At 47.0% G+C, this 25,982-nt stretch overlaps 1 protein-coding gene across 6 annotated transcripts in view; it reads right to left on the bottom strand.

Moving 5' to 3' along the window:
* Positions 1-498: 498 nt before the first annotated feature.
* Positions 499-25,982, bottom strand: part of rnf220a (ring finger protein 220a) — a 156,898-nt gene continuing 131,414 nt past the window's right edge. For 4 of the 6 annotated variants that reach the window (XM_070845166.1, XM_070845168.1, XM_070845169.1 and 1 more), the window contains 8 exons: positions 25,237-25,361; positions 23,801-23,930; positions 16,961-17,153; positions 16,790-16,845; positions 16,504-16,615; positions 9,448-9,559; positions 6,004-6,078; positions 499-2,384 (listed from right to left, as the gene is read on the bottom strand). In XM_070845166.1, the coding sequence (XP_070701267.1) occupies positions 2,313-2,384; positions 6,004-6,078; positions 9,448-9,559; positions 16,504-16,615; positions 16,790-16,845; positions 16,961-17,153; positions 23,801-23,930; positions 25,237-25,361 (875 nt within the window). In that variant the 3' untranslated portion in view covers positions 499-2,312. The remainder of the gene's footprint in view (positions 2,385-6,003; positions 6,079-9,447; positions 9,560-16,503; positions 16,616-16,789; positions 16,846-16,960; positions 17,154-23,800; positions 23,931-25,236; positions 25,362-25,982) is intronic. The other 2 variants (XM_070845167.1, XM_070845171.1) reach the window with 1 other exon arrangement.

Genomic DNA, 25,982 nt, shown 5'->3' with positions numbered 1-25,982 from the left:
AATAAACACAATAATGAACGACATTCAAACTAGATTTTGACATATGGCCCTCTACAACACAAGGCAACATGATCAGCTAACAGCACACAACCTGTATTGATTGAGATTCACACATTTCCACCTAAGTTTCATTTAATAAAATGACCAAAACCAAGTGGTGGACCAGGATGTGTAACTGCACAACAGCTAAAATCAAATGGAAAGCCACAAGAAAATAAATCGATTTGTGCCTTCGTTGCCCAACAATAGTGTCTTGTTACAAGGACGCCATTCATTTATCTCTGAAAACAAAGGATGAGCCGTGTGCGTTCCATCACGGTGGATGGAGATGATCGACACTGAGGGAACAGACTAGAACAGATTCTCACAAACACAACAGTTGTATTAAGGCCATTTCCCTCAACCTTTTTTTTCCCCCCACTGAACACAGGAACATCCTCTTCCTCCACCAGTTACCGCTTTGCCTCCCAGCTTGTGTGAAGAAGACCACTCGTGCTATTTGAGAAGTTTTATTTTTTCATTTTTTTTTCAGCATTTCTTACAACAATACAGACGTCACAGAATACATAGTTTTACAAACACAAAGCACACCACCACCTTGGTTGCTGCTGCTGCTGTAAAGGGAAGAGGGACGAGGGAAGAGGGGAGGGGGATGCTGCGGGTTCTGGAGGTTGCCAGTTCAGCCTCGGTCATCCTTCCTTTCCAGAGACTTCCCTCATTCCGTTAGAAGAACCTGCCCTCGGTTGCCATTTTAGGACCTTATTCGCAGCGTAGCAGTATGATGGAACAATGAAAAAAGCTTTTTTTTTTTTGAGACATGTAGGGGCAAAACAAAATGTTTCTAGACTATGATCTGAGCATGATGTTACTCGGAATGAGAGGAAGCAGAAATGGAGGTTAAAAGAAGAGGCTCAGTTGGACATTGGTGCAACTAAAGAGCGGCTCCATCGCCCTGCTTGTTTGCAGTATAGGAATCTCACCATTTGATAAAACTAAAAAAAAAAAAAAGTCTTTCTTTCCTTTTTTTCAGGGTACTCTGCAGAAAAATTACACCACCTAAATCTTGACCATCTAGTCTTGAGTAGTTTATTATTACTTAAATTTTTTATTCCTGTACAGTGAAATAAAACTTCGACAGATCTTCAAATGATCTTTTTTAAAAATACAGAAGGCTTCTTTTATTCCAGCCATTTTTTCCCCAAACATCGGTCCCAAACCCTTCCAACTAAAAACAGGACTTTGATATTATATACTTCTGTGTGTGTGTGTGTGTGTGTCTGCTTATGGTAACGTGTGTGCGCATGTGTTTGCATCTGTGTGTGTTTGTGAACTCTATGTCATTTACACCCAACATTGTAAACATACATAGAACTATATTACATGTGCTTGCACTGCATCTTGGAGGGGGGGAGAAATTTTGGTTTACTTCACTAGAACACCACAAAAATGGGGGAAGAAGAGAAGGGAAGGGCTTGTGAGAAGAAGAGGAGTTGGAGGAGGAGGAAGAGGAGGAGTGTCAAACTCCTTTTCAAGGTTGTGAGGTTATTCTCAGTTTGGTTGAAAGCTCAGTTTTAGTGGACAGGCCCTGTTCCTTTCTTTTTTAATTCTCATAAGCAACAGGGGCGTGTAGGTCAGAGTTTGCTCTCTGAACAGGGAACAAAAAGAAGCTTTCTGTCGAGTCTTCGGGACAGAGCCCGTTGTCCAGCACCACCAAAGTGTCAAAGAAGAGCTAGAGGGGGAAAAAAAGAAGTCTTTATATTCTGCATTAAGAAGTTCCTGTCCGCTCCGGTTGCATGAAGCTACCGGGTCTCAGCAGGGCTCAACTGGGCGTTTGGCGTCTCCACTGACGACACGTCCTCCAGTGGACGCCCCGTGTTACATGTACAGGGAGTCACATCAGTGAAGCCGAGGACACAAGCCTGCTGACCAGAGGGACAGCGGCTCTCAGTGTTTCCATTGTTTTGTTTGGTTTTTTGGCCAGGCAGCCAGCCACAGAGTCAGCGAGTGCTGCTCAGTCATTCGCTTTCATCCAGTTTTAACCTCCCGTAAGCGCCGCAGGAGTCTCAAAGACAGCCGTCTCGTCCATGTGTGTGTGTGTGTGTGTGTGTGTGTGTGTGTGTGTGTGTGTGTGTGTGTGTGTGTGCGTGCGTGTGCGCTCTTGGAGGGTCTGGAGCTGCCGACCCAGGCCACGAGAGAGGGACAACAAATGACTGTCGACGGGGAGGGCGATGAAATCCAAGACGAAGAGGAGGGATGGACTGGAGGGACGAAGATGCGCGGGACGGGAGGGGGGGGTGGGGGGTGTGTGCTCTTTACAAGTAGACGCGTCTCAGGTCTCCGGGTGAGGTGATGGTGTTGCACTGCGGGCACAGCTTCTTGTTCCCCTGCGATGGATGGAGAGACAACAGTTAGTTTTGTTGCTCGGAAAAGAAGTCAACGTCAAGCTCCTCCTTCCTCCTCCCTCCCTGGATGTAAACCAATCTCACATAGCCCCCCCCCTCCCTCCCTTCACCCCTCTTTCCTCTCCCTCTGCACTGCTTTGATACTGTGCCATCTGCAGTAAAGCAGCAGGTGATAATATGCAACACAGGCCTGACAGCGGAGCAACACTCCGACTGGGTGGTCTCTACCAACTGTGCGCCTCTCTCTGCCACTCCACTAGCTCCTCGTGTTGTCTGCTGCCAGAACACTGCCGACAGCTCCCACTGCACAGGTTACAGGTGTGTGAATACATGGAAATGTCAGAATAGATTACATGAATAAATGCGATGAGGTGCATCTGGAGTTAACTTGGAAGAGGAAGCTGCAGCAATGGCTTCTTCTATTTTAGTGACTGCTTCCAGCTGTGATAGAATTAATAGCTTCTACTATAAAAAGAAAACTGCCTCCATTGCTTTTTGCTTCCCTTGTCATGATTTAATGTCATTCCGCATATCACAGCCCGCTGAAAAGTGACCTGATGGCTGACTGACAAAAGTATCTCTCTGGTATGTGGACACTTTCATCAGTCCACTGCAATGTGTGTAGAAGGTGTGTAAAACACAGAGTGTGTGAGTTAAGTCTTTTCCCCTGAGAAACTCTGCGTGTGTGGCATCTCGCATGGCTCCTACGGAATGCCGATATCTCATAACTGGAGAACTCGCGGCTTCCAAATTCTTACTGGACAGTACAAACGTGGAGGCTGGTCTGACCCCGAAGATTTATAGGCTTCTTTTCCTGTAAGCCACTGAATAAACTCGGATGGAGTGGGTGCATAGACTAAGGTAGTCTGAGGGGTGAACACACACACACACACGCTGACGTGGTGTGAGCGTCTCACAGATCTCACACCCCCCTGCTAAGAGGATTTGTGGCTCCAGAGTACTCAAAACAGTCTGTTTATGTCACAAGAGAGAACAGAGAAGTAAAGGTGGAGGTGAAGAAAGTGAGAGGAAGAGAGAGAGTGAATGTGTAGAAAGGTCTGGGGTGCCGGCTGAGTGGTGACACCTGCATGACGCTGCTTTTTATTCTATGTGATCCATGAGATCAAACAATTTGACTTTGCGACTCTGTGCTGTGAACACATTTTAGCTGGCTCCTAAAACAAGGTACGGAGGTTCAAACCCAGCCCTCTTCGGTGCCAAACATGCAAACACATTTATGATCGCATCTGCAAAGACAGAAAATGTTTCCTTTGCTGCAACCTGGTATGTGGCATCGGTTTCCTCATGTAATATATAACATAATATTCCACAGCTTCGCCCAAATAATCTTCCTCCCGGGCGTTTGTCAGCATCAACAGATGAGTCTGGTTTCCATTTCAGTTGGAATAAAACCCCATGAGAATGAGATCTAATCCTATATTCATATAAAGAGACTCATTTGTAAGACATAATATTCCCAGAGAATTCACAAAACCTGCACGTGACATACGGCCCTCTGCAGCGCGTGTTCATCTCTCAGAGTGTTTTACATTCACTCGCTGTGTGAAGGAGACTTCCTCTTGTTTGTTTGCGCGCCCGTCGAAGCTGTGCACTCCTGTTTAGTGTGGGCGGTAAGTGTGTGTGGGTGTGTGTCCGTCACGCTGCGCTCCAGCTGCCTCGCTCATTAAAGCGGTGAGAGGCTGGGCTGACGTTAACTAGATTCCCAGGCATTTACTTTGATCAGCTTGGCCCTCCTGCTTTTATAGCTGTCTCCAGGCTATGGGTTTAATGCCCCATACATTAGACCAGTGATGGCAGCACGTGTGCGCACACACACACACACACACACACACACACACACACACACACACACACACACACAGGTACATGGCAGATAGAAACAATAGGTCTCATTCAGTAACATTTTCTTAGAAACTCTTAATAAACGGAATAAAAGGAAATTTAGAAAACCCTACAAGTAATTTGGAAAACATGCACAGACTGTGTAGCTTGTACCCACATGAAGGCCTTCATCAATCAGTATTGATCTTATATTGGATGCACGTTCCAGGCAATCATTTGCACATTTAAATGTCTAATTCAACCTGAATAAGAGCAGCTTTCTTGGTGCTTTCTCAGTCTTATTATTCTTGCATAGCGTACGTGGTTTTATATATCCTATTGTCAATGTATCACCATCAAACACTAACCACAACTTCTTTCCCTACATTTAGCATTTTCAGATTAAAGGGGCTCCGTGGAGTTTTCTTGTAAACAAACATAAGCGTTTCCTCTTAGTCCAACAAACACGTTGGATTCATTTCCTTCCGACATCCCACATTGTTTACACACGTTTACCCGCTTCGAGCCGTCCTCATCATTTTGTTAGCACAGTGGACCGGCAAGAACAACAGCTGCAGGGTTGTGTGTGACGTCGCTGTTGCTGGATCACAACAAAAACAACCAGTGCATGAAAACATTGCTCCATGGCACGACTAGCGGTCAAACACCCCACAGAGCACCTTTAATCTAAAAACACTACACGTAAAAAACATGTTAACTTGTTTATAGTTGGAATATCATTATGGTACGTCAGCATTCAACTCAGCATACTGTACTGCTGAGTTTCTTCTGCTGTTTTCAGTAGTTTTATTTGCTAACTTGTGGCTCACAACATGCCAAACACAGATTTTGGTGCTTCAGTGTTTACTGTTGGCTCTGTGAACATTTGGTTTGACAGTTAACGGTACAAAAGTTACTCATGAGTTGAAGAATGCACAAACTTGCACACGAGCATTTCATGAAAGTGGCCCAGCAACTGCTCACTTTGTCCTTCGTCCATTAATTTCTGACCCTCTCTGTGTGTTTGGTCCTGTAATTACGCTGAGAGTGTATTTTTAAATTGCACATATAATATCAAAGGGAGCTAATGGTGGGGAACTGCTTGTTACTAACTGCCGATGTGTGTCAACCAGCAAATGATGGCGTTTAATAGAAAGAGCCACTGAGGTGAAAAGGAAGAGGGTTGAGAGAGAAAAGGTAAGAGGGCAAGAAAGGCGGCGAAGATAGTGTGGAGAGAAGAGGAGATAGCGGTGAAGAAAGCCGATGAAGAGACTGTTTATCCTCCTGGCACCAAGAAGCACCGCGCTCCATTTACCACATTAGCACCAGCTAATTACACACTACTGAATATATTAGACTAACTAATAACCAACAAAACTGCCCCGTGTGCGTGTGTGCAGACCCGCGGCACTATGTGGAACTCATTGGAGGTTCGAGTTGACCACTTTATTCCAACATTTTAACAAGCCTTTTGGGGACCATTCCATCTAAGCTTTTACCCTACTGCGAACTGGAAGTGTTTGGATTGCCTGGATGTCAGTGTGCCAGTGTGTGTGTGTGTGTGTGTGTGTGTGTGTGAGAGAACGGGCCATTTGGGGAATATTCCATTTTAGTTACTCCCTATGGGGCACGCCTACAGAGAGAAACTCACTGACTATGAAATGAGGCTGCAATAACTGTATGTCATGAGGAGCTGCCCGGATGAGAGTGTGTGTGTGTGTGTGTGTGTGTGTGTACAAGTGTGCGAGTTCGTGCGTACCAGAGTCCTGAGCCAGCATTCTTCACAATGGACGTGCCAGCACTGGATGGAGGTGAGCGGCATCGTGTAGGAGTCCTGGAAACAGAGAGAGAGGGGGGGGGGGGGGGAGACATTCAATTACACCAAATTCAAAAAGGACACGCACACATGTGCCAGTTAACAACGACCAAAACAACACTGTACATTCCCTGACTGACGGCACCAAACCACTAACCATGGAACGACACAGCCAACAGCCACAGAACCACTGAGCAAGGCAGCAGGAGGGGCAACTGAACTGGCAACCTGCACACACACACACGCACAGACACCATATCGGGCAAGCAACGAGCAGAGACGGCGGGAGGCAGGCAGAGGGAGAGGAGTACGGGGGAGAAAGCCATGAGTGAACCCAATCTGATGGGCGCTCTTTTCTTTTCCTCTCGAAAAGAACGGGGAGATGAAGGGGGGGGGGATGAGGCGTGGGAGGAAGAGGAGCGGAGGAGGGAGGGAGTGCCTTACCCTCCGTAGGGGCTGTGGGAGGAGCCTCTTTATGCCGCTGCCGTAGCCACCAATCACAAGGCCCCTGTACAGGCAGTACAGGCCGAGGGGGAGGGACTTAGGCTGCCTCTCTCCGACCTCATTGGCCAGTGGCCGGGGCCCTGGCCACACCCCTAGGCTCTTGATCTCCGCACCTGACTGGATAGCAGGCTTCCTCTGCGGGAGGGAGGGGTGGGGGTGGGAGAGGGGGAGAGGGGGCGAAAGGTGGCAGCTAATCATAGAGGTGGGCTTGTACCGATCGCGCACACACACGCACGCACACACACACCACAGGGCAACAAACACGCGTGTGGCCAAACAGACAGAGAGCTCGCACCGCTGAGACAGCTGACAAACAAACTGCTGCGGGCAAAAGCTGGAGAACTCCTCTTTGTTTCGTCAAACGATGAGAAACATGAATGTTGATGCAGCTGAAAGTCGACAGGAGACTCTAAAAACGCTTCCTCTTCCCGGCGATGGTGCTGACGTGTGAACGTTCACCATCATACTAGAACTGCGACTAACAATTTTCATTATCCATCGAAGCAATCCAACTGTCATTTGCTCTATAAAATGTCAGAATATGGTAAAAAAAAAAAAAGTGCCTCAACAATTTGAAAAAGGAGGCCTTTGCAAATGTCAGGTTTAGACTGACAAACAGTCCAAAACCCAAAGATACTCAGTTTGCTACCATAGAAGAAACCAGAAAATATTCTCATTGGAGAAACTGAAACCAGATTGTTTTTCTTTTTTCATGAAATGACTCAAAACTATGATCAAAGTAGCAGCTGATTAAGTTTCTGTCCATCAGTTCTGTCTGGTTTCATTACAGACTAACTTCCATTAACAATGTTTTAACCACTGCTTGTGTTGAGTGTTTGTGCTGCTCAATAAAAAAACCCCAAAACAGGAGCACACTGTAATAATAATAATATCAATAGTAATATTACAAATATTAATATGTTATTATAACAATAAATGCATTTGCAAAACTTGCTGTCAGAACTCTTAACAAAGCAAGGCTGAGTTCCTGAATCGACCAGTAGGTGGGGGTAGAAATCCACTGATCAGACCGAGCTGGCTTCAGTGGATACAGGACAACCTGAGCCAACTTGGCTGCAGCAGGAGAGCACTTGTTCTCCACTTACGTACGACTACTGTAGCAGTGGAAGGTTAGAATCCACAAGTTACTAACTCTAACATGACTCTGCGGTGGAAATGTGCAGCTTCACTGAAATGCTCCCTGATTGGCGACTGGTTGGGGCGATCTGATGCCTCATAGATCACGCACGGTGACGGGGAAGGAGAGCAGTGACGAGCTGAAGACGGACAGAGACAGATTAGATATAAAGGCATCCCTGTGCGTGTGCGCGAGTGAACTCTGTGCACGCTGTTGTGTTCCTCCGTGAGCCCGAGTGTGAGCGTGCGGGATGAGGGACAGTGACAGATGAGCGGAGGAGAGCCGTGTGTCTGTGGGGCAGTGAGTGATCGATCGCTGTGCCTTGCCCTCCGTGTCACCTCAGGCACCCAGCGACCTTTAGGAAGCGCAGGCGTCGGTAATTACCCGCTCTACTCACACACACACACACTCACACACACACACACACAGGATGCCAACACTGCACTGTCCACAAGCTTGAAGGATGACAGGATGAGTGCTTGACACAAAGTGGGGGAACACAAACACTGGTGGGGGTGGGGGTGGGGGTGGGCTGTCTGATGAACATGAATATGACTGTGTCCCTCATTCTGCCTGATATCGTCATGTGGCTTGTATCATTGATCGGGGAGCCTAATCGATCACCTGTGCATGCTGTAAAGCTCAGACCCATCGTCACACTTCAAACGTGTCAGCTACATTTAATGTGGTCCGCTTCCGAGGCCGCTCCGTACTTCTCACATGAGGCGCTTGGTTGAAGTCAGATGGTAATCCCAGCACGCATTCAGTTGACTTGCAAAGCCATGCAAGAGCACAGACCACCACAACACGACGGCGACACAACAGCACCACTCACACGCTGAGAAAGCTGCTTAGGCATCCGCAGGGGGCACAGCACACTTCACAGTACTCAATATGCGTGTCTGCTGATTACCAGAGTGATTACTGACTATCTACACTGACTGCGGTGCTACTCAGGAGCTGTGGACCCTTCAAAAGAATGTGAGGAGTGGGCCGACCCTGCAGCTCCTCCACAGATGACACGTTCCAGCCACGCGGACCAAAACTCATGGAGCAGGGTGACGAACTTTAAAAAGTTTATCACAAGACAGTTGCCCTTAAACGGACAGCTAAATGTAAATGTCAGAGGTGAGTATGGACAAGTTTCACAATGCCCAAGTCTGACTTATGAGTTGACATTTAACTTTGACACACGGACTTCTGGCACATGCTCCTCTGTTACATTAATACTGCAGCAAATATAAGTTTAATTTCTCTGTAACAGGGTGTGATTAACATTTCCAGGGTGCTCAGGAGAACGAACGGTGGAGTTTGGGCCCGGATTCAAGTTTGTGTCATTCGTGTGAGGCATTCGCCGGTGATTGATGACCACCTCGATCCGAATGCAATGTGGCCACGGCCTCACAAATATGGAGCCTGGTGCCTCCTTTTAGCCTCCTCATGATGCACCTGGCCTTATAACGCTCACCTCGGAGGATCCAGCCACTGGACTGGGACACATTATCTGTGTGCAACTGGTTGAATATGTGCAAGACTGCAGGATAGGAGGGGAGAGGGGGGGGGGGTGCTGTTCATTATGTTCAAACAGCAAAGAGCAACATCCACCATGGGGGAGGGTGGATTTGTGGGAAATAAGCTCCTACTAACCTTAGTGCATCTATATGCTGCTACATTTAACGTCCTCTGAGGACACACTGAGACTAAGGTTTGAGAAGCGGAGGCATTCATATGAATGTTATACTCACCATGCAGATGAGACACTTGTACCGGTCTCCTCTCAGTATCTGCCTCTCCAGCTCTCTGATTCGAGCCTTCAGGGCCTCCATGGTGGTGGCTGTGGACTCCTCCTCCGTTACTCTGGGGGGAGAGAGAGAAGCAGAGGGGGAGATGCTTAGTCGAGACATACAGAGAGGTATGAGACAGTGTGGGAAATCCTGCCCCAGCAAAAACCGACAGACCCCCCCCCCCCCCGCCCACCTCTGTCCCTCTCTCAGTCCAACATGTAGTATGACATTCTATCTCTATCCTGTAGGCCCCATCTAACAACAGATTTACAACTTTAGCCCCTTCCCTTGTCCATTGTCACCATCCTTTACGTTTTCCACCCTCCCACTTATCCTTCAGTTTTCCTTGTTTCTGACTTTAAGCAAAGTGCCTTGTCCTCTTCTTCTAACATCTTTCATCCCCTGCATCTCCCCTCCTTTTCCCACCCATCCCCAGGTCCATCTATCCCCGGCAATTTAATCTCCTCTTCCCCCCGTGTCCTTACTTCATCCCTCCTTTATTCTACCCACCGTCCCCCCCATCTTCCTGCCTCTAAGCAGCCTCTGATTAATGTGTAGCATGATAACAGAAAATGTGCATTTAACACTGTGCAGCAGCATATGAAGCAGCCATAACTAAATCAATAGAGCCGACGCACAGACCACAGCGCTGCTGCTGATGATGATTTGGCGCAGCGAGACGAGGCCGGACGAGCCAGCCCGTGTTTATTATAGCCATCCACTCGTTCTCTGGCTGGATGCAATGGTAGTGTGTGTGTGTGTGTGTGTGTGTGTGCGCGCGCGCGTGTGTGTTAAAAAGGGAGTGAGTGTGTGCGTTTATGGTGATGTGGTCATTTTGCAGCCTGATAGCTAGCTGATCTATGGTATTGATCTGGATGGGGAAGGACAAGCGGAGAGAGGGAAGGGAGGGTGTGTGTGTGTGTGTGTGTGTGTGTGTGGCCTAGGACATGGCTTCATTTGCTGCATCCTCAAACAGTAGAGGCTGCAGGGAAAAGAAAACAGGAGTGGACTTTCTTAATTTCCTATTAAAAGCTAAATGCCACGTATTTCTACTGTACGCAGTAGTAGTTTAACATCTCATGTCAGTGATTTTGATCATCAAACTAGCTCATTAAAATAAATTGAACATTTAAACTGAATTGAAAACTAAATGAAAATGAAACATTTCAGATCTGCGTGGCTCTTTCCAGACTTCTTCAAACACACCGTGAAGCTCAGCAGCAAAGTTTTATGTTTGCTGTTCGTTCCGTTTCTCAGATCTTTATTTTTTTTGATAGCTTATATCTTGGCCACTGAGAAATGAAAGTTTTGATTGGCCGGCAGGTTCCCATTAGAGCTGCAATGATTGGTCAATTAATCACAAACCAGTCAGCAACTATACTATACTTTAATAACTGACTAAATGATTAAATAAAAGTTAAAAAAAAAAATTGTTCCAGGTTCTCAAAAGTTAAATTTGATTCTCCTCTTGGTTTTGCTTGATCATGAAATGAATATTTTGGAATTTTGGACTATTTGTCAGACAAACAAAGACATCTGATGAGGTCACCATAGGGATGTTTTTCACTGTTTTATAAACGACTCATTGAGAAAATAATCTGCGGATTATTAAATAACAAAAATAATTGTTGCTGTCCTTAGTTCAGTGCCCATTACTCTATAGTGCTGTCGAACTCGAAGGAATTTTGAAGTCCTCTGGTAGAAGGACAGCCGCTCTTCACCACTGAGGTCTCTGAGAACACCGGCTCTACCTCGTCCCTGTAACCCCAGCACCGCCCCTGGTCTATAAAGACCTAGCTGGGAATCCTAACCTGGCTCCCAACTCCATGCCCTATAAACTGCTTTACCCTCTCCTCTTATTAGTTCTGAGCTTGTAAAAAGCCATTTAGCCTTGATTAGCCTGCTAGCTTATAAAGCGGCAGTGGACTCTGGGCTGGACGGGACTGGACGGGGGATGTCCCTCAAACAAGGTCTGTCTCTTTGTTTTAACAGCTCCAATAAAGCCCTCTGTCACTCAGTGGAGCACAAAACCCTGCCAAGGGGCTCTCTTTCCTACCTCAAAGTGAGTTTAACTCCTACAAAAAAGACTCTCCTGTTCTCCCAAGAACACTGGCCTCCCCCGTCTCCTCTCGATTATCCTTTCTGTCTCCAGTAAATACTCATTTAGCACAGCTGATTTTTAGAAAACCACATTCTGAAAGTTGTTTCATTTCACCAATGCTATAAAGACACGATAATTTATGCGGCAGTGGCCATCTAAACAGGGGGACAGGGAGGTGGAGGGGGAAGGAAGAGGGGATGGCGGCGGTGCAGAGATTTAATGGGGGTAAAAAGGAGAAGAGGATGATTTCACAGGGCCAAGGAAAGGAAAGACAACTCTCTGGGGCTAAATGTGACTCGCCGGGAGATAAACAGCTAGAACCACAGGTAAAAAACCTTGAGTTTAAGGCCTTTATGCTCTCTGTGTGTGCCACTGATTTAAGCTGGCTCAGGGGTTTTCAACCTTCTCAGTCTTGGAGCCAAAATACAAGAATTTATGTCACTCTGGCAGCCCGGTCCAGCGAACATGTCATGCGGACTTACAGAAACAAGCTAACAGTTAAAATTGGGGTTACAGCCTCAAATGTAAAGTTTTGCTGGGTCAGGAAAGAGTTGGCTTCTACTCAGCGTGCGTGTGGGTCCCAGGAGGAGACTCACGTTATTGATGCTGCTTTAAAACATGCACACGACATGCAGATTTCATCCTCCTGATTTGTGAGGTTGCGTGAAACGCAGGTATTGGTGGTGTTACAGCAACGTCGAGCTGTTGCCAAAGTTTGATGGGCTAATAAACAAAAAGTTGTGAATCGCGCGGCTCGGGTTCGATAGCATTTTGTAAATTGATCTCTGCTAATAAAATGAAAGCAAGAGCATATTTACTGGCGAGTGCTGTACAGCGGTTTGCGCCGTGCTTGTGCATTGTTTGTGCGTTTCACAGGGCCGGGGAGCACGGTTGGACGAGGCTTTGGCTCGGTGGGTCTAAATTGAAGCTGTGGCCTTGATGTGAAGGGCCTGGGATCATAAAACCTGAGGAACCAATACTGAAATACAACTTCCATTCACACAACATGCTACTGCTCCGACTTAGTTACTGCCCCGCAGGGCTTTTTGAATGCTGTGTGCATGTATGCGAGTGAAAGAAAGTGAAATTGCAGCGCATTTCCATCTCCAGTCATCCCTATGGCGACAGGCAAGCAAGAGAGGCTGACAGAGACAGATAGATGGCTGTGCCTCCCCTCTATTTAGCGCTCGGTCCCCAACGTGTGTGGGGCTATTTCTCATTTCATTAGTGTGTGTGTGTCTGCGTGTAGCTGAAGACCTCCACCATCCATCTCAATCAGCCCCGTGTCTTAATCTACTGTCTGCCTACATTTTGGCCTCACTCAGCTTCTCTCTCTCAACACGAGTCCACACACACACACAATACAATTACATAACAATTATTTATGAAAACTATTTTGGCACAATATTTCCAGCAAACATTTTGTCCACCAGGTAGGGAGATAAATCTCTCACACATCTGTGCTGTGAAAATAGCAGCGGTAAATCCCTTTAGAGCATCGTTCTCTGCTGCACCCTGTTAACCGAGGCCTTAACTACACTGACACACCATGATAAAACATTTAAGTCACTATTGATTTCCCCTGCCTCAGCCCGATGTGTGAGCGTGCGTGTGGGTGTGTGTGTGTGTCGGTCTCAGATGGCTAAAGGGAAGGGGAGGGCCACGCTTTGTAAGTGCCTGAGAAAAAATTGAGACAGAGGATGGGGAGAAAAGAGAAATGGGGAAACAGAAAAACAGGAGAAAGAGAGAGAAATGTGGCTTTGCAACAACAATAAAGAGCAAAAGCAGAGACGAAAAGGCAGAGAGACAGACTGGGCTGTGTGTGTGTGTGTGTGTGTGTGTGTGTGTAGTGGGGGGGTGGGGGGGTAGAAATCTAGCTTCATCACTTCCAAATTGAGGACAGATTCAATTATTTGCAGAAACCACATGGAAATCTCTCTGCATTGTTCCAGCTGGAGCACCAAATTTGGCAGCAATCGCATTGGCGGCATTGGAGGGGCCATTTATCTTGGAGGGGAAAGAGCGTCTCAGGCGTTGTGTGTGCGTATGTATATATATGTGTGTGTGTGTGTGTGTGAGAGAGTGAGAGAGAGAGAGAGAGAAAGAGAGCTCATTTATCTTGCAGGGGAATGAGCAAGGGAACGAGGACGCCCCGGGAGGCGACCAGATCATTACCCATCTGGGATCAGAGACAGAGAGAAGGAGATTTCACTAACGCTTCCCTGTGCAAAGCCCCCCCCCACACACACACACACGCACACACACACACGTGTACAATGTATCAATGTAACAAAAGGAGACAAATCTCATTTTCATTTGGGGACGGAGGGACACAGAAGCTCCACAAATACGTGCATTTATAGCGAGCACACAGGAGTGAGGCAGGGAATTGTTCCAGCCAGCTGACTGCTTGTTCCATTGCAATCATTCAACATCTCGTTGGCTCCCTTTAAATGGATACTTAGATTAAGGCATGTTCTGCTCCAGGTGGCCACTAAGACCTCAGCTAGAGCATCATGTTGAAAAACCTCCCTCCCTAACATTTTGGCCATAACAAAGTCATAACATCACATTTCCCTCATAAATTCTTAAGAGTGCACACTGTGTCTTTGGCTCTGAGCTTAAGGCAAGAGAAGTGATCCCCACTAAAAGAAATCTCAAAGTCCTCACACTTCAGGCAGTCACAGTTCCTTTTGCTGTCAACCGCAGCAACCAACTGGAGAGGCTTTAGTCATGTCTCTGTACAATACACAGATGTAAAAGCACAAACCTTCTACTGTTTTACCAGGACCCTGGATGGTATCAATTGCTATGTACCGTGGAAGGTGATGTGTTCAATGGTGCAGGACAGAAGATATTCCTGGGCCTTCAGTGTTTCCTGTCATGTCTGTTTTCTGTAAGTGTGTTAATTGTCAGCCGCTTTTTAACCCATACAGCACTTCTGGCTCTAATGCCATTACGTGTGTGTGTGTGTGTGTGTGTGAATCAATCAGCACCACCTGACCACTGACTCCCTACTCAGCCACAATGACCTGCTTACATCTCTTTCTGTCTCACACACACACACACACACACACACACACACACACACACACACACACACACACACACACACACACACACACACACACACACACACACAAAGTAAAACAAGGCCGATTGCACCATAGACAACAGCTTATTGAATGCACGCCCTCACTCAGCAAACGTGCGCGCGCACACACACACACAACTTGCCTTGCTGTTTCTGATCAATATACTTCAGTTGCTCTGCTTATTCACCAGTTATCCCCTCTGCTGATATTTAATATGGGGAACACACACAAGCTGAGTGCCGATTGATTCATTTAAATGAAGCATTTATCGCCTGCCGTCTCCCCAGAGGTGACAGGGAACATATCATACTGTAACATATTATACATATAGATATATTACACTTCTGTACAGCTACAGACATGCATGCGGCCAGAAGCACGCAAGTTAGTTATTTCTGAAATCACTTACTTCTATGCTTCTGACTAAATATCCATTTTAGACCTTCCTTAATCAAATTCAGTCAGTAGTTCGTCACTCTGCTAGCCAGCGGAGCTTTAACTGAGGTTTCCAATAACAGGAAAAACAACACTGTGGACACTCCAATCATTTAGACCTCAACATTCTGCCGGAGAAAATGACTGAAGAGGGGGAAAAAGGGGATGAGAGTGGTGATTTTTAGGGGGCATTCTGAAAAGGCACTTCAGGTGGACAAAGGAAATCACTTAAAGGAATAGGTGCTGGGATTGAAGGCAACAAGCGGGCTGACCCCACCTCAGTGGGTGCATGTGTGTGTGTAATCGCATGGGGCAAAAGGACGGGAGAATATGCCAGACATGCACAAGCAAGCAATCAGCCAAATCCCTCTTTCTCTTTGCTCGTTTGCCCACCAACGGTTTCTCTCCTGCAATGAGCTGACCTCTATTACCTATGCAGGGGACAGTGTGTGTGTGTGTGTGTGTGTGTGCGCGAAATTGTTTACTTGTGGCAGAATATGGATGAGGAGATGGAAATGAGGGAATTACGGAGCGCTGGCCTTTCACACACGGGGTGTTCTAATGGATGGGGGACGTGTGTGTGTGTGTGTGTGTGTTTGAAACACAGATGTGTGAGGGAACTTCTTGCACTGTCTAATCCAGCCTCCAGCTCAATGTGACATCATTTTAAGGCATTAACATTTTTGGAGTTTTCCTGCTATTTTCTTGCTCTTCAATCTAGTGACTTCATAACCTGCGGAGATGTTCAGACACCACACACTGAAGAGCAGAGCGGGACTGCAATGCCACGTGGGTGTTCTAACCGAATCACAATTTTGTGGTTGTCGGTTCTCCTAGGATTAGGCTGTGCGAGGCGCCATTTGACAACCATATTCTGTTATTTGTCCAAGTCAGCTACTACAGAGTGGGCTAATTATAGCCCCGCTTTTGGCATTACAGCACAATTGTTGTTTGAATGTCTCGGTGAGGGGACGGTGTTGTTGAAAGCATAGCCGTGAGCAAACACTTGCATGTGTTTTCACACTGCTGCCTTGAAACTAGTGTGGGCCTAGTATCTGCTTGTGTCCATGTCCCCATTAATGATTCTGAGGCAGCTCTGAGAGAACACGACTGCAGAGAAAGATCAATACCTGGAGAGGCCCTCCCTGTCTCTCTCCCTCTTCCTCTCTCTCTCTCTCTCTCTCACACACCCCGAGCATCCTCACAAAATGCATCATTTATGACCCTCTACAAGTCCACTCTCCCCAAGTAAGAAAACTCATCAGAAGCAGAGTGTGTGTGATCTGTCTGATGCTGCAGTGGGAAACGTGACAGAGTCGTTTTCTGTCTCACCCTTTACAACTAGACCACGCCATGTGTGTGTCCATGGGTATATGTGTCACCTACTTTTCGATCTCACTGTTTTTACAGGTGCGTGGGGCGCAGGAGGAAGAGGAGGATGATGAAGGAGTGCTGGGGTCCGTCTTGCTGCTTTCTCCGTTGCTTGTTGAAGGCATCTCTGTAAAAGATGAAATAACGTGGTCGATGATAACCCTGCTCATTACTGAACAATGTCACCACAAACACAAAATTGTAAAGATTTAACAAAGTCTTTCTTCAGGACAGGAATTAAATCAAAGTAAACATGGGGGGAGAACACTTGAGAAGAGCAGGAATTTCTTGCACTACTCACCGTCACTGGCCCATTTGGAGAATTCAGGCGTTATTCTGTTCGAAGGCATCCCACCACTGAAACACAAGAGACAAAAATCTCGGAATGAACATAGCCTTATGGGTGCATTCCATTTTCGCTAGCAGTACTTTAGTCGAGTTGGGATCGATCGTAGCGGTTAAGGTGTCATACTTGAGCACGGCTCCCCGTAGCGCCTCCCTCTCCCGGGCCTCTCCTTGGTCCTCTCCCGCTCCGGAGCAGGGGATGATGTCGGCCTCCGTGTACTGGGCCTTGCCGTACTCCAAGGTGTCGTCTCCGTCCACGTCTAGGTCGGCGTCACTGTCTGCCGCGCTCTCCTTGATGCTACACGTGGCAAAACCTGTTCCTGTGAACACAGTAGAGACTTTGATTCGCACCACACAGGACACCAAAACCTCAGGCTTTATTAGTGTCCACTTTTAAAGGTGCAGCAAAATACGTACAATGTGAGTTGAAAAAAATCTAACTAAAAATAACCCTGCATGAGCGGACCCTTAAGACTGTTTATGAGACAAACTTGGAAATTTTACTCTATTAAAACTCTTTTTTTCCCCGAACACTTATGGATTTGCAGATGGAGGTAGACGAGAGAAAGATTTGAAAAAGGTGAAGAGAGAGACTGCATTTAGACATGGGGTGAACTGTGAGACCGACGCCTCACCCATCAATCTCAGAGAGAGAGAGAGAGAGGGAGGGAGTGTGTGTGTGTGTGTGTGTGTGTGTGTGTGTGTGTGTGTGTGTGTGTGTGTGTGTGTGTGTGTGTGTGTGTGAGTGGCACTTCTATAAACCCAGTGATGAACGCTCAGACAAACCCTTACCGCTGCCTGACTGCTCCCTTCAGCTCCACTTAGCCACAGAGCCGGCTGTGTGTGTGTGTCCGTCACTTAGAGGCGTCTCTTCAGTGTTTGTTTGAGACTGTCTGTCCCTCTGTCACTTAGGTCCCGTCTCTCCAACCCCTTGATGGTGTGTGTGTGTGTGCATGCACAAGCGTGTGACTCTGTCTACCTGTCACTTACACCGTGTCGATCTACGACACCAAGGTAGGTGTGTGTGTGTGTGTGTGCAGCGGTGTTCCAAGTGTGTATGCCACTTGCACCCTGACTATTCGAGCACTTGCAGGTAGGTAGGTAGGTAGGTAGGTAGGACGAGTGTGTGTGTGTGTGTGTGTGTGTGCACTTGTGTTTCATTTAAGATGTGACTCTGAAGGCGTCTGTGTGTCTACCAGTGACAGGTCTGACAGCCATCTTATTTACACCTATCCCAATTTCTACAAGCTCTCAGCTGGACTAGTGTGGTCTGTGTGTGTGTGTGTGAGGGAGGACAGATACAAGCTAGACAGTGTTGACAGCCATCTTATTTAACCCCCCGTCCCAGTGTGTGTGTGTGTGTGTGTGTGTGTGTGTGTGTGAGACAGTCTCAACACTTGACTTCCTATAACAGTTGGTCTCAGCGCACTACACTGTCTTACAGAGCTGCGGTGTCTTTGTCAAAGTGCAAATCAGCCGCTAGGGCTCGTCTCCCAGGATCTTCTGGGATTTAAACATCCGCTGCAGCCGCCTCTCTCCTCCTACCAAGCTGTGTAATTCATTTCACTCTCGCTGGAGAACAAAATAAAAAAAAATTAAAAAAATGGGAGGGAGCAGAGAGAATGTGATGTGGAAGGACCGAAAGCCGCTGTGATAAAACGTGCCACCAATGCGAAGCCTTTTTACGACAGGCCCATGGTTTTTAGTGATCAAATAAAAAGGACCTTTTAACTTTTATTTGGTCTCGGCGGCAGACGGGAACATATGGGAACAATGGGCGCGCAGTGTAAATCTAGCAGCTTGCAGGCTCTGCTCGGCTACTGACGCTGTAGTTTTTCAGCGCGTTACATTATATACAGACAAAGCACTGACACGGTGGAACTTTTGGACTTTGGTGCATTTTTCTTGTCTTCACTGGCAGACTTCCAGTTTGAGACCATGCTTATCATGATGCTTCTCACTGGTCTTTCTACGGCAGAAGCTTGAGAGCCATCCTACCCACAATGCCCCAGGGTCAGGCAGGTATGAAGCTTTGAACGCTGCCACGGCTCTGATCCATCAGCTGTGGATGGTGGTGGTGGTGGTGGTGGCCGGGGCAAAATGTAATCAACTCATCAAACTATTGATCTTGTGGCTAGTTGGCCGTAACAACTGGTTTCCTGAAGTGGGACTCGGAGGACTGGATAACGCCCGAGGAAGAGGTTGTATGAAACGCAGTGAAACACATGCAAAAGGTCTCACCCGTTTTAACGATCAGCTCAAAGACGGAGATGGTGCTGCATGTTCTTAGTGGTACACATGCACGCCTGCTTAAAGAGGCCTAATTTGTGCATGTGCACACTCTGCATGTCTGAGGTGTGTTAACTGTGAGTGTGTGTGTGGCCTGTTTGCTCTGTGTGTGTGTGTGTGTGTTGCCACTGCTTCTATCTGTCCCTCTAAGCAGTCTTGGCAGGCCAATCTAATCTGGCCAGGGAAAGGTCAGCCCCACTCTAACTGCCTTTCACTCACATTATGCACCGGCGCCCCCTCCCCTCGTTTTCCCCCCTTCATCTCTTCCTTTCCTTGCTTTCTTTTCCCTCCTCTTTTTGTGTCATCACTCCTTCCTTCTTGCCTTTTTTCTTTCACATTTCTCTGACCTATTCTCTTTCCACTCTTGCTGCCTTCCCTCACTTTTCCTGACAGTTTGCTTCTTTACCTTTATTGCTCTATTTTTCTCTCCACTCATGTATCGCTGGTGGATCTACTGTTACAGTCCGGCTCGATGAACTGTTTCCCCTCTTCTCTGCTAGATAGGCGTGATCAATACGCACGCGTACCGACTCCTACAGGGCCATCCGGGTCTATCTCATTATCACAACCGTCCCCTGAATATCGTTGACTCTGAACATACTAACCGCACACTTCTCCTCGCCGTTACATGCTCCACGGCGGCAGCGTACGTGACACTCAATCTACATACATGTCAGCACAACAACACTACAGGTACAGATCTGAAGAGGCAGGGGGATCAAAGGACTCATCAGGCGGACTGGCGGCCCGGATCAACCGATCGACCGACCTCTGCGACATTCCGTTACCATAGCAATTATCGGGACCCTCTAAGAAGCAGCGAGGACGGATGTCAAAGGTCATCGCACTATCTCTCTGCCATTTACAGGTCAGAGAGAGAGAGAGAGAGAGAGAGGGGAGGAGAGAGACGGGGAGCGGGACACAGACACAAAGACATGAGACGGCCATCTTTGAAGTCCTTTTACAAAGCGCAGATTTCTCCTCTTCTCAATCCCTCTGGGCCATCTCAACCTGCAATAATCCCCCTCTTCTCCTCCTCTGTCTCTCTGGACGGCCTGATATCAAACCTCAGGATCTGTCCGTCTGCCTCCTTGTCTGCCTTTCCATCTGTCTGTCAACTATTCTGCTTCAAGCTTGGTAATGGTGTCACTTTAAAATAATCCAAAAAGGCAAGAGTTAACACGGAGAAGATGCTATATTTAAATATAAGAGAAAAGCCCAGAGCAAGACTAGGTAATATTCTGTGTGTGGGTGTTTCTCAGTGTCTTAGTTTGATGTTTTGGCTGATGGTCTGAATTGTATAAGCCATACCATAACTGGGATGCTGCTGCCTTTAACCTTTTCCTGTTCCCAATCAATAACGAACAGGAGTGCATACATGTTAATCCACAGTTCTGATTGGCTGATGTTTGAAGAAGCCATAACATACCCGCAACCTTTACACCGCCACACAAAAACCAAGAAATCATGACCCATTAAAAAGTGATCGATTCAGTTAGTGTTTAGCTTGTTGATTAAAGGGTAATAACACTGTACTGTAGCTGAAATTCTGATGAATCGATTAGTCACCTAAGGCATACATTTTAGGAATTGCAGATATTTGCTGGTTCCAGCTGACCAGCGTGAGGACCTGCTGCCGTTTTCTATAACATATATAACATAACATTTCTGTATCATTCTACAACTTTACATTTTGGTTAGCTCGGTTAGATCACATTAAACATACTAAAAGATCACTCAAAAAATAATCAAGAGCTTCAAATCAATTAAGAGATTTTGCCAAATGTAGATTATTTCATGTGGGCTAAGGTTTTTCGTGGTTCTCCTTGTTTTCAAGACAACTTTTCACATTTGAGACCTTTGGACATTTCTTTTAAATGAAAATAGTGGTATGAGTACAAAAACTCAAAAATAAAAAAAAGAATTATGTCATCAAGCAACCCATAATAATACGTGTCTTTATAAAGAAAACTTAAAGCCCTTAAAGCTCATAAATACAGACTTTTTAACGTATCCTGAGGTAAAACTAGTTGCTGTCTAGCTCATAAAAGAGCCTTAGACAGACAGACAGTCTACTGGACAGATAAAGAAAGCTCTCTGTCTGTGCTGTGGGTCCTTTCAACCCGGCTAAGCCGGTGCGAGACACAGGGAAGTCTCCCTTCACACAGAGTTGAATCATAAACTGATCTTGTTCGATTTTTTCCCTTCCCTCCCAACCTCCCTCCCTCTGCTCCCCCTTGAAACGGCCCCGTCCCATCAGCCTTTCTTCCTGGCGCTCTCAAAGGGAGGGAAGGATGGTGGCACTTCACAGAGGGATAGGCCCTCTCTTCATCCTGCCAGCTGAGGAGCCCCCCTGCAACATCTCTATATCCGCCTAGCCGGCTCTCGAGAGCCTGCTGGATTCAGTGGCGAGTGTTAGAACCACTGAGGTGCTTTCAAGACAAAATCCACCTTCTGAGCCTTCTGCCGAGAGTGTGTGTGTGTGTGTGTGTGTGTGTGTGTGAGCGTTTCAAGTCCCTCTCCCCAGGCCACCTCAGTTATCTGTGTCACATCACAAGGTGCCCTATTAGAGTGCGCCAGAAGGGTCCTGTGTCTGCTCGTTTAGCTACGTGAAAGAGAGATGGGAGGATGGAAGGAGCATCGGGGAGATGGATGGACGGGTGGGGAAGCCACCTCCCACCCCACGAGCCGCTCTTTGGCGCAGTTTAGTTGAGATTTCAACATTGATCTGTCTTGTCTCCTCTCTCTCTCTCTCGGGCTTGCAGAGAGGGAGGGTGGGAGGGAGGGAGGCAGGTGAGGCTCAGCATGTGTGTGTTTAACAACAGATCGAACAGGGAGAGAAGGAGGCGAGCAGGAAGAGGGATGGATGAAAGCGCAGGCAGAGCCAAGAGAGTTTGAAAGAGCCTCTTAGAGACGACAACAAGTCTTTACCTCCATCTGTGCACTTCTTGATGGTCTGCCCCCATCTTTCTTTTGCCACACGTTTTACACATAAATACATCTGAGTCCACAATAGGAGGCCACTGGGCAGCACAGGGCGGTTTATATCATCCCACTGCAGGTGTTCTAACAATTAGGTCAACAGAAATACAATCTGGCTAGTTTAAAGACACTTTTTGGGCTTAGAGGAAAGATTCTTCAAACTGGTTTTACTGAAGTGTTCTTCAGTCATTCATGACATCAGTGTCACCGTCTATCCTCAGAAAACATATTGAGGGACCTTCAATGCCTGATGGAGCCTTGGTTTGCTCACATCATCAGTGCACCCTTGCATATAATGCCAAAGATATGCAGACAGAAAATGTGAATGGTGCTAGTTCACTGTATCTTAAACAATTTCATGAAATGGATAATTCCTTACTCAAGAAAACAATCACATCAATTAATTGCTAATGAAAAAACTGTGTTTGGAGTGTTGTTGTCGTCTGAAAATCCTTTGGACTGTCTGTCAGACAAAACAAGTAATTTGAAGACGTCACTTTGGGCTCTGGGTACTTGGCATTTTTCACTGTTGGCTGACATTCTTTAGACTAAACAATGAATTAAGGCGTTAATCAATGATGAAACATAATTAGCTGCTGCCGTATTTGCATACATTACAAAATGTGAAGAGCTCAGCTCCCTCTCCTGTGAGTGGTCTAGGCGCTGTCTACTCAACCTCCTGTTAGAGAAAATTAAAACTGTGCAAATATTGCGAAGCTTAGAATGTCATTTTATGTCCACTGACTTACGTCAGATTTCACATAAGCTACAGGAAGGAGACATGTGACTCACATGTAGAAATTAGAGGAAACAGATAATCACTGGCTGATCATCAACTTAACTGAAGCTAGATATAATGGTTGGAGGGTGTGATGGCAAAAGCATTATTATTGTACTGATGTGGTAATATTTACCCAGAAATCCATTTTTGGGGGAAATCCAACTAAGCTCTGCCCCCAAGAAACATAATAATGACATATTAGAAACACAAGTTTGAAGAATATGAGAAGAAAGAAAGAGGAGACGGGGGCAGAGAGCTAAGTGGGAGCACTGCAGGTGTGTTGTGTCACAGAGCAGACGTGCTCCCCAGTGACCAGCTCTCCCATCCACTTCTATAATTGCATTTCTGGGGGCGCACACACACACACACACACACGCACACATACACACAGTTGTGACCAGTGGGTCAATTGCCAGCTAAATGTGTTTTCCTTCCCCTCGCTAAGAGGGCTGTGTAAGGCCGAGTCAGGCTGAGCTGGGCTGACCCCGGGCCAGCCTTCACTGCCACCAGACCACTGGCACCATTACAGCTCCCCGGTCACATCCAACACTGCTCTCTGTGTTCGTCTCACAGAGCTCTGCTCACACTGGGCAGCAACAGAGGGAATGATGGATGAGCGGAGAAACAAAGACGGAGACGGACAGAGGAAAGGGAGGGAGCGGACTGACGGGGGTGTGGGCTGACCCTGTCTACATACGGCTAACTCTGCTGTGACTGGACACGACCGCGGAGCAGCGGCGGGTCAGTCAGTCATCTGGCGAGCGAGCGACCGGACTCCATCATCACACAGCGCGCGCCCTAGCGCTGACAACGAGGCTCACAGGAAGCACAACCTTCCTCTGAAGAGACGCATTCGAAATCAAACCAGCAAAGTGTTGTGTGAGATAAGGTGTGTGTGTGTGTGTGTGTGTGTACCTCTGAAGCCTCCCTCCAGCAAAGCTGTTGCTCTGATCCTCTTCTGCCCCGCCCACTCATACTCTTCAAAGCCCCGCCCATTCTCTCCATCCATGTCTGCAGAATCGTCATCGGCTAACGCACCCTCACGCTGACACACACACACACACACACACACACACACACACACACACACACACACACACAGGGACACATGTTAATCAGTGCAAAAACTTCACAGAGTCCCACAGGCCTTTTAGACTGAGGCATGAATACACAATTTCACTGTTTCAAATAGTGATGTGGTGGAGGACAGCACACTTTATCTCTACCATACCATGAGCAGCTGTGATCAGCACCTGAACGGTTATCTGTAAATGTCAATATGGCACAAACAGGAAGAGAAAAGACACATGTGACACACAAGGTCTTTTCCCAGCTACGCTGCTGTGGGCTCCAGATATTTTCCTCTGCTGCCGTTTTGTTGTGTGAACAGAACGACTATCAAGCTTGTTACGACCTTTTGTTCCTATACTTAATGTTTCTAATAGACAGCAGCCTCAGGCTTCTCAACAGCTTTGCTTTGCTTGTTGCAGCGAACCATTTTGATAGAGAAGCACAATGCTGAAACATTTTTTGTTTGATTTTAATAGGCCAAAAGTTCCGCTTTTTAGTGGTCAATTTGACTTGCTATCACTGCGAAGCTGCAGTAGGATCTAATCTAGACCAATGATAAAGAGGTGATCCATCTGATCACCAGTTACAACAGGAAGAACTGAGCTTTGGCGCTGGAAGTGAGCAGCGTGGATCGACGCAGGACTCTGGCTCTGCAAAAGTGTAATGAAAACACAGCTGACATGGCATGGTACAGCACCGGGGCGCCCAAAGCGTGCCAGTGGAAAAGAGGTATTAGTGCATCTATGGCTAGTGTGATAGACAGCAGTCGGTGAGGTGAGGTGCAGGAGGAGGGGGTGATGATTTGTTGTCTATTCTAGGAAAGAATGTAACCGTTTAGTATCTACAGGAAAGAAGGACCGGTGACCTACTGCCACTGGTTGGGCCACATCTGCTGCGAACACAGCCCCCGTCTACAGATACTACAGGTGTGACTGTGTGACATGCCAACTAAGAAGAAGCAACCATGTCATATGGGATAAACCGCAGAAATAAACCTTCTGCTGCAAAACAAAGCTCATGTCAGCAAAGTTTAACATGTGAATTAATCCCTGCTGTGCGTGTGTTTTTTTTTTTTTTTTACACATTATTCCCATATGACGTGTGTGCAGCACTGCCATGTAAAGGAAGTTAAGAGGTGGTCAGTGTCTAGAGAAACTACAGTTGCTATTGGTTGGTATCTGGACAGCATCAACAGGAAGTAAAGAGGTGACTGGACAGCGTCTACAGGAAGAGAAGGGTTGGCAGGCTGTCCGACCGGTTCGGGGCCAGGATTGTACTACCTGGATCAGGCATTGTTCCACATGTCTACTCATCTCCTCCTCACTCCCAGCCAGTGGGGCGCTGCACAGCGGACATACCTGGCCCCCCTCCTCAGGCTTCCTCCTCTTCATCTTCCCTATGCGGGCTGGAGAGGGAGGGGCAGACGAGAGAGAAAGACAGACAGACAGGTTTTAATGACAATTTAGTGTCAAACGCTTAGAATCATTGAAGTTTTCAGGCGTGTTTCCTCCTTATTAATAATAATAATAATTATAATACCGCTGGTTTCAAAGCACAGGAGAGAATCTAAAGAAGGCCTGAGGGATATTCATGTCAGATGCTTCCTCATTGGTTGGTTCATTTGTAATGTAATATGGCTGCCCTTTATTCTCAATGCTTCACAAGCCTGGCAGCGTATGAGATCAGGCTGAGCTGGCTAAACGTGGCCCCTTCTGAAATGTACGAGAAATGACAAGAGCCCAACGTGACAATCTCGATCCCCTTCCTACCCTACTCCACACCCGTGCCGTTTCTCTCCCCGTGTTTCTCCTCCCTTTCCTCCCCTGCCCTCCTGTCACAGCTTCCCCCACCACACACACACACACACACACACATTTAATTAGAAATTTAACAGAGCAGAACAGCCGTCATCGCGCCCAGAGTCTCTGTCGTTTTTTCTTAACTGCAAATGGCGCGCGGGGACATTAATTTTTAGCTGGCTGGGAAAGCAGAGGGGGCCAAGAGGGACTTGGCGGGGTGGGACGGA

Source organism: Pempheris klunzingeri, chromosome 15 (assembly GCF_042242105.1).
Source record: "Pempheris klunzingeri isolate RE-2024b chromosome 15, fPemKlu1.hap1, whole genome shotgun sequence".
In the NCBI taxonomy this organism is placed as follows: Eukaryota; Metazoa; Chordata; class Actinopteri; order Acropomatiformes; family Pempheridae; genus Pempheris; species Pempheris klunzingeri.
The sequence above is the reverse complement of the archived record's forward strand: the minus strand, read 5'-3'. Positions and strand labels throughout refer to the sequence as shown.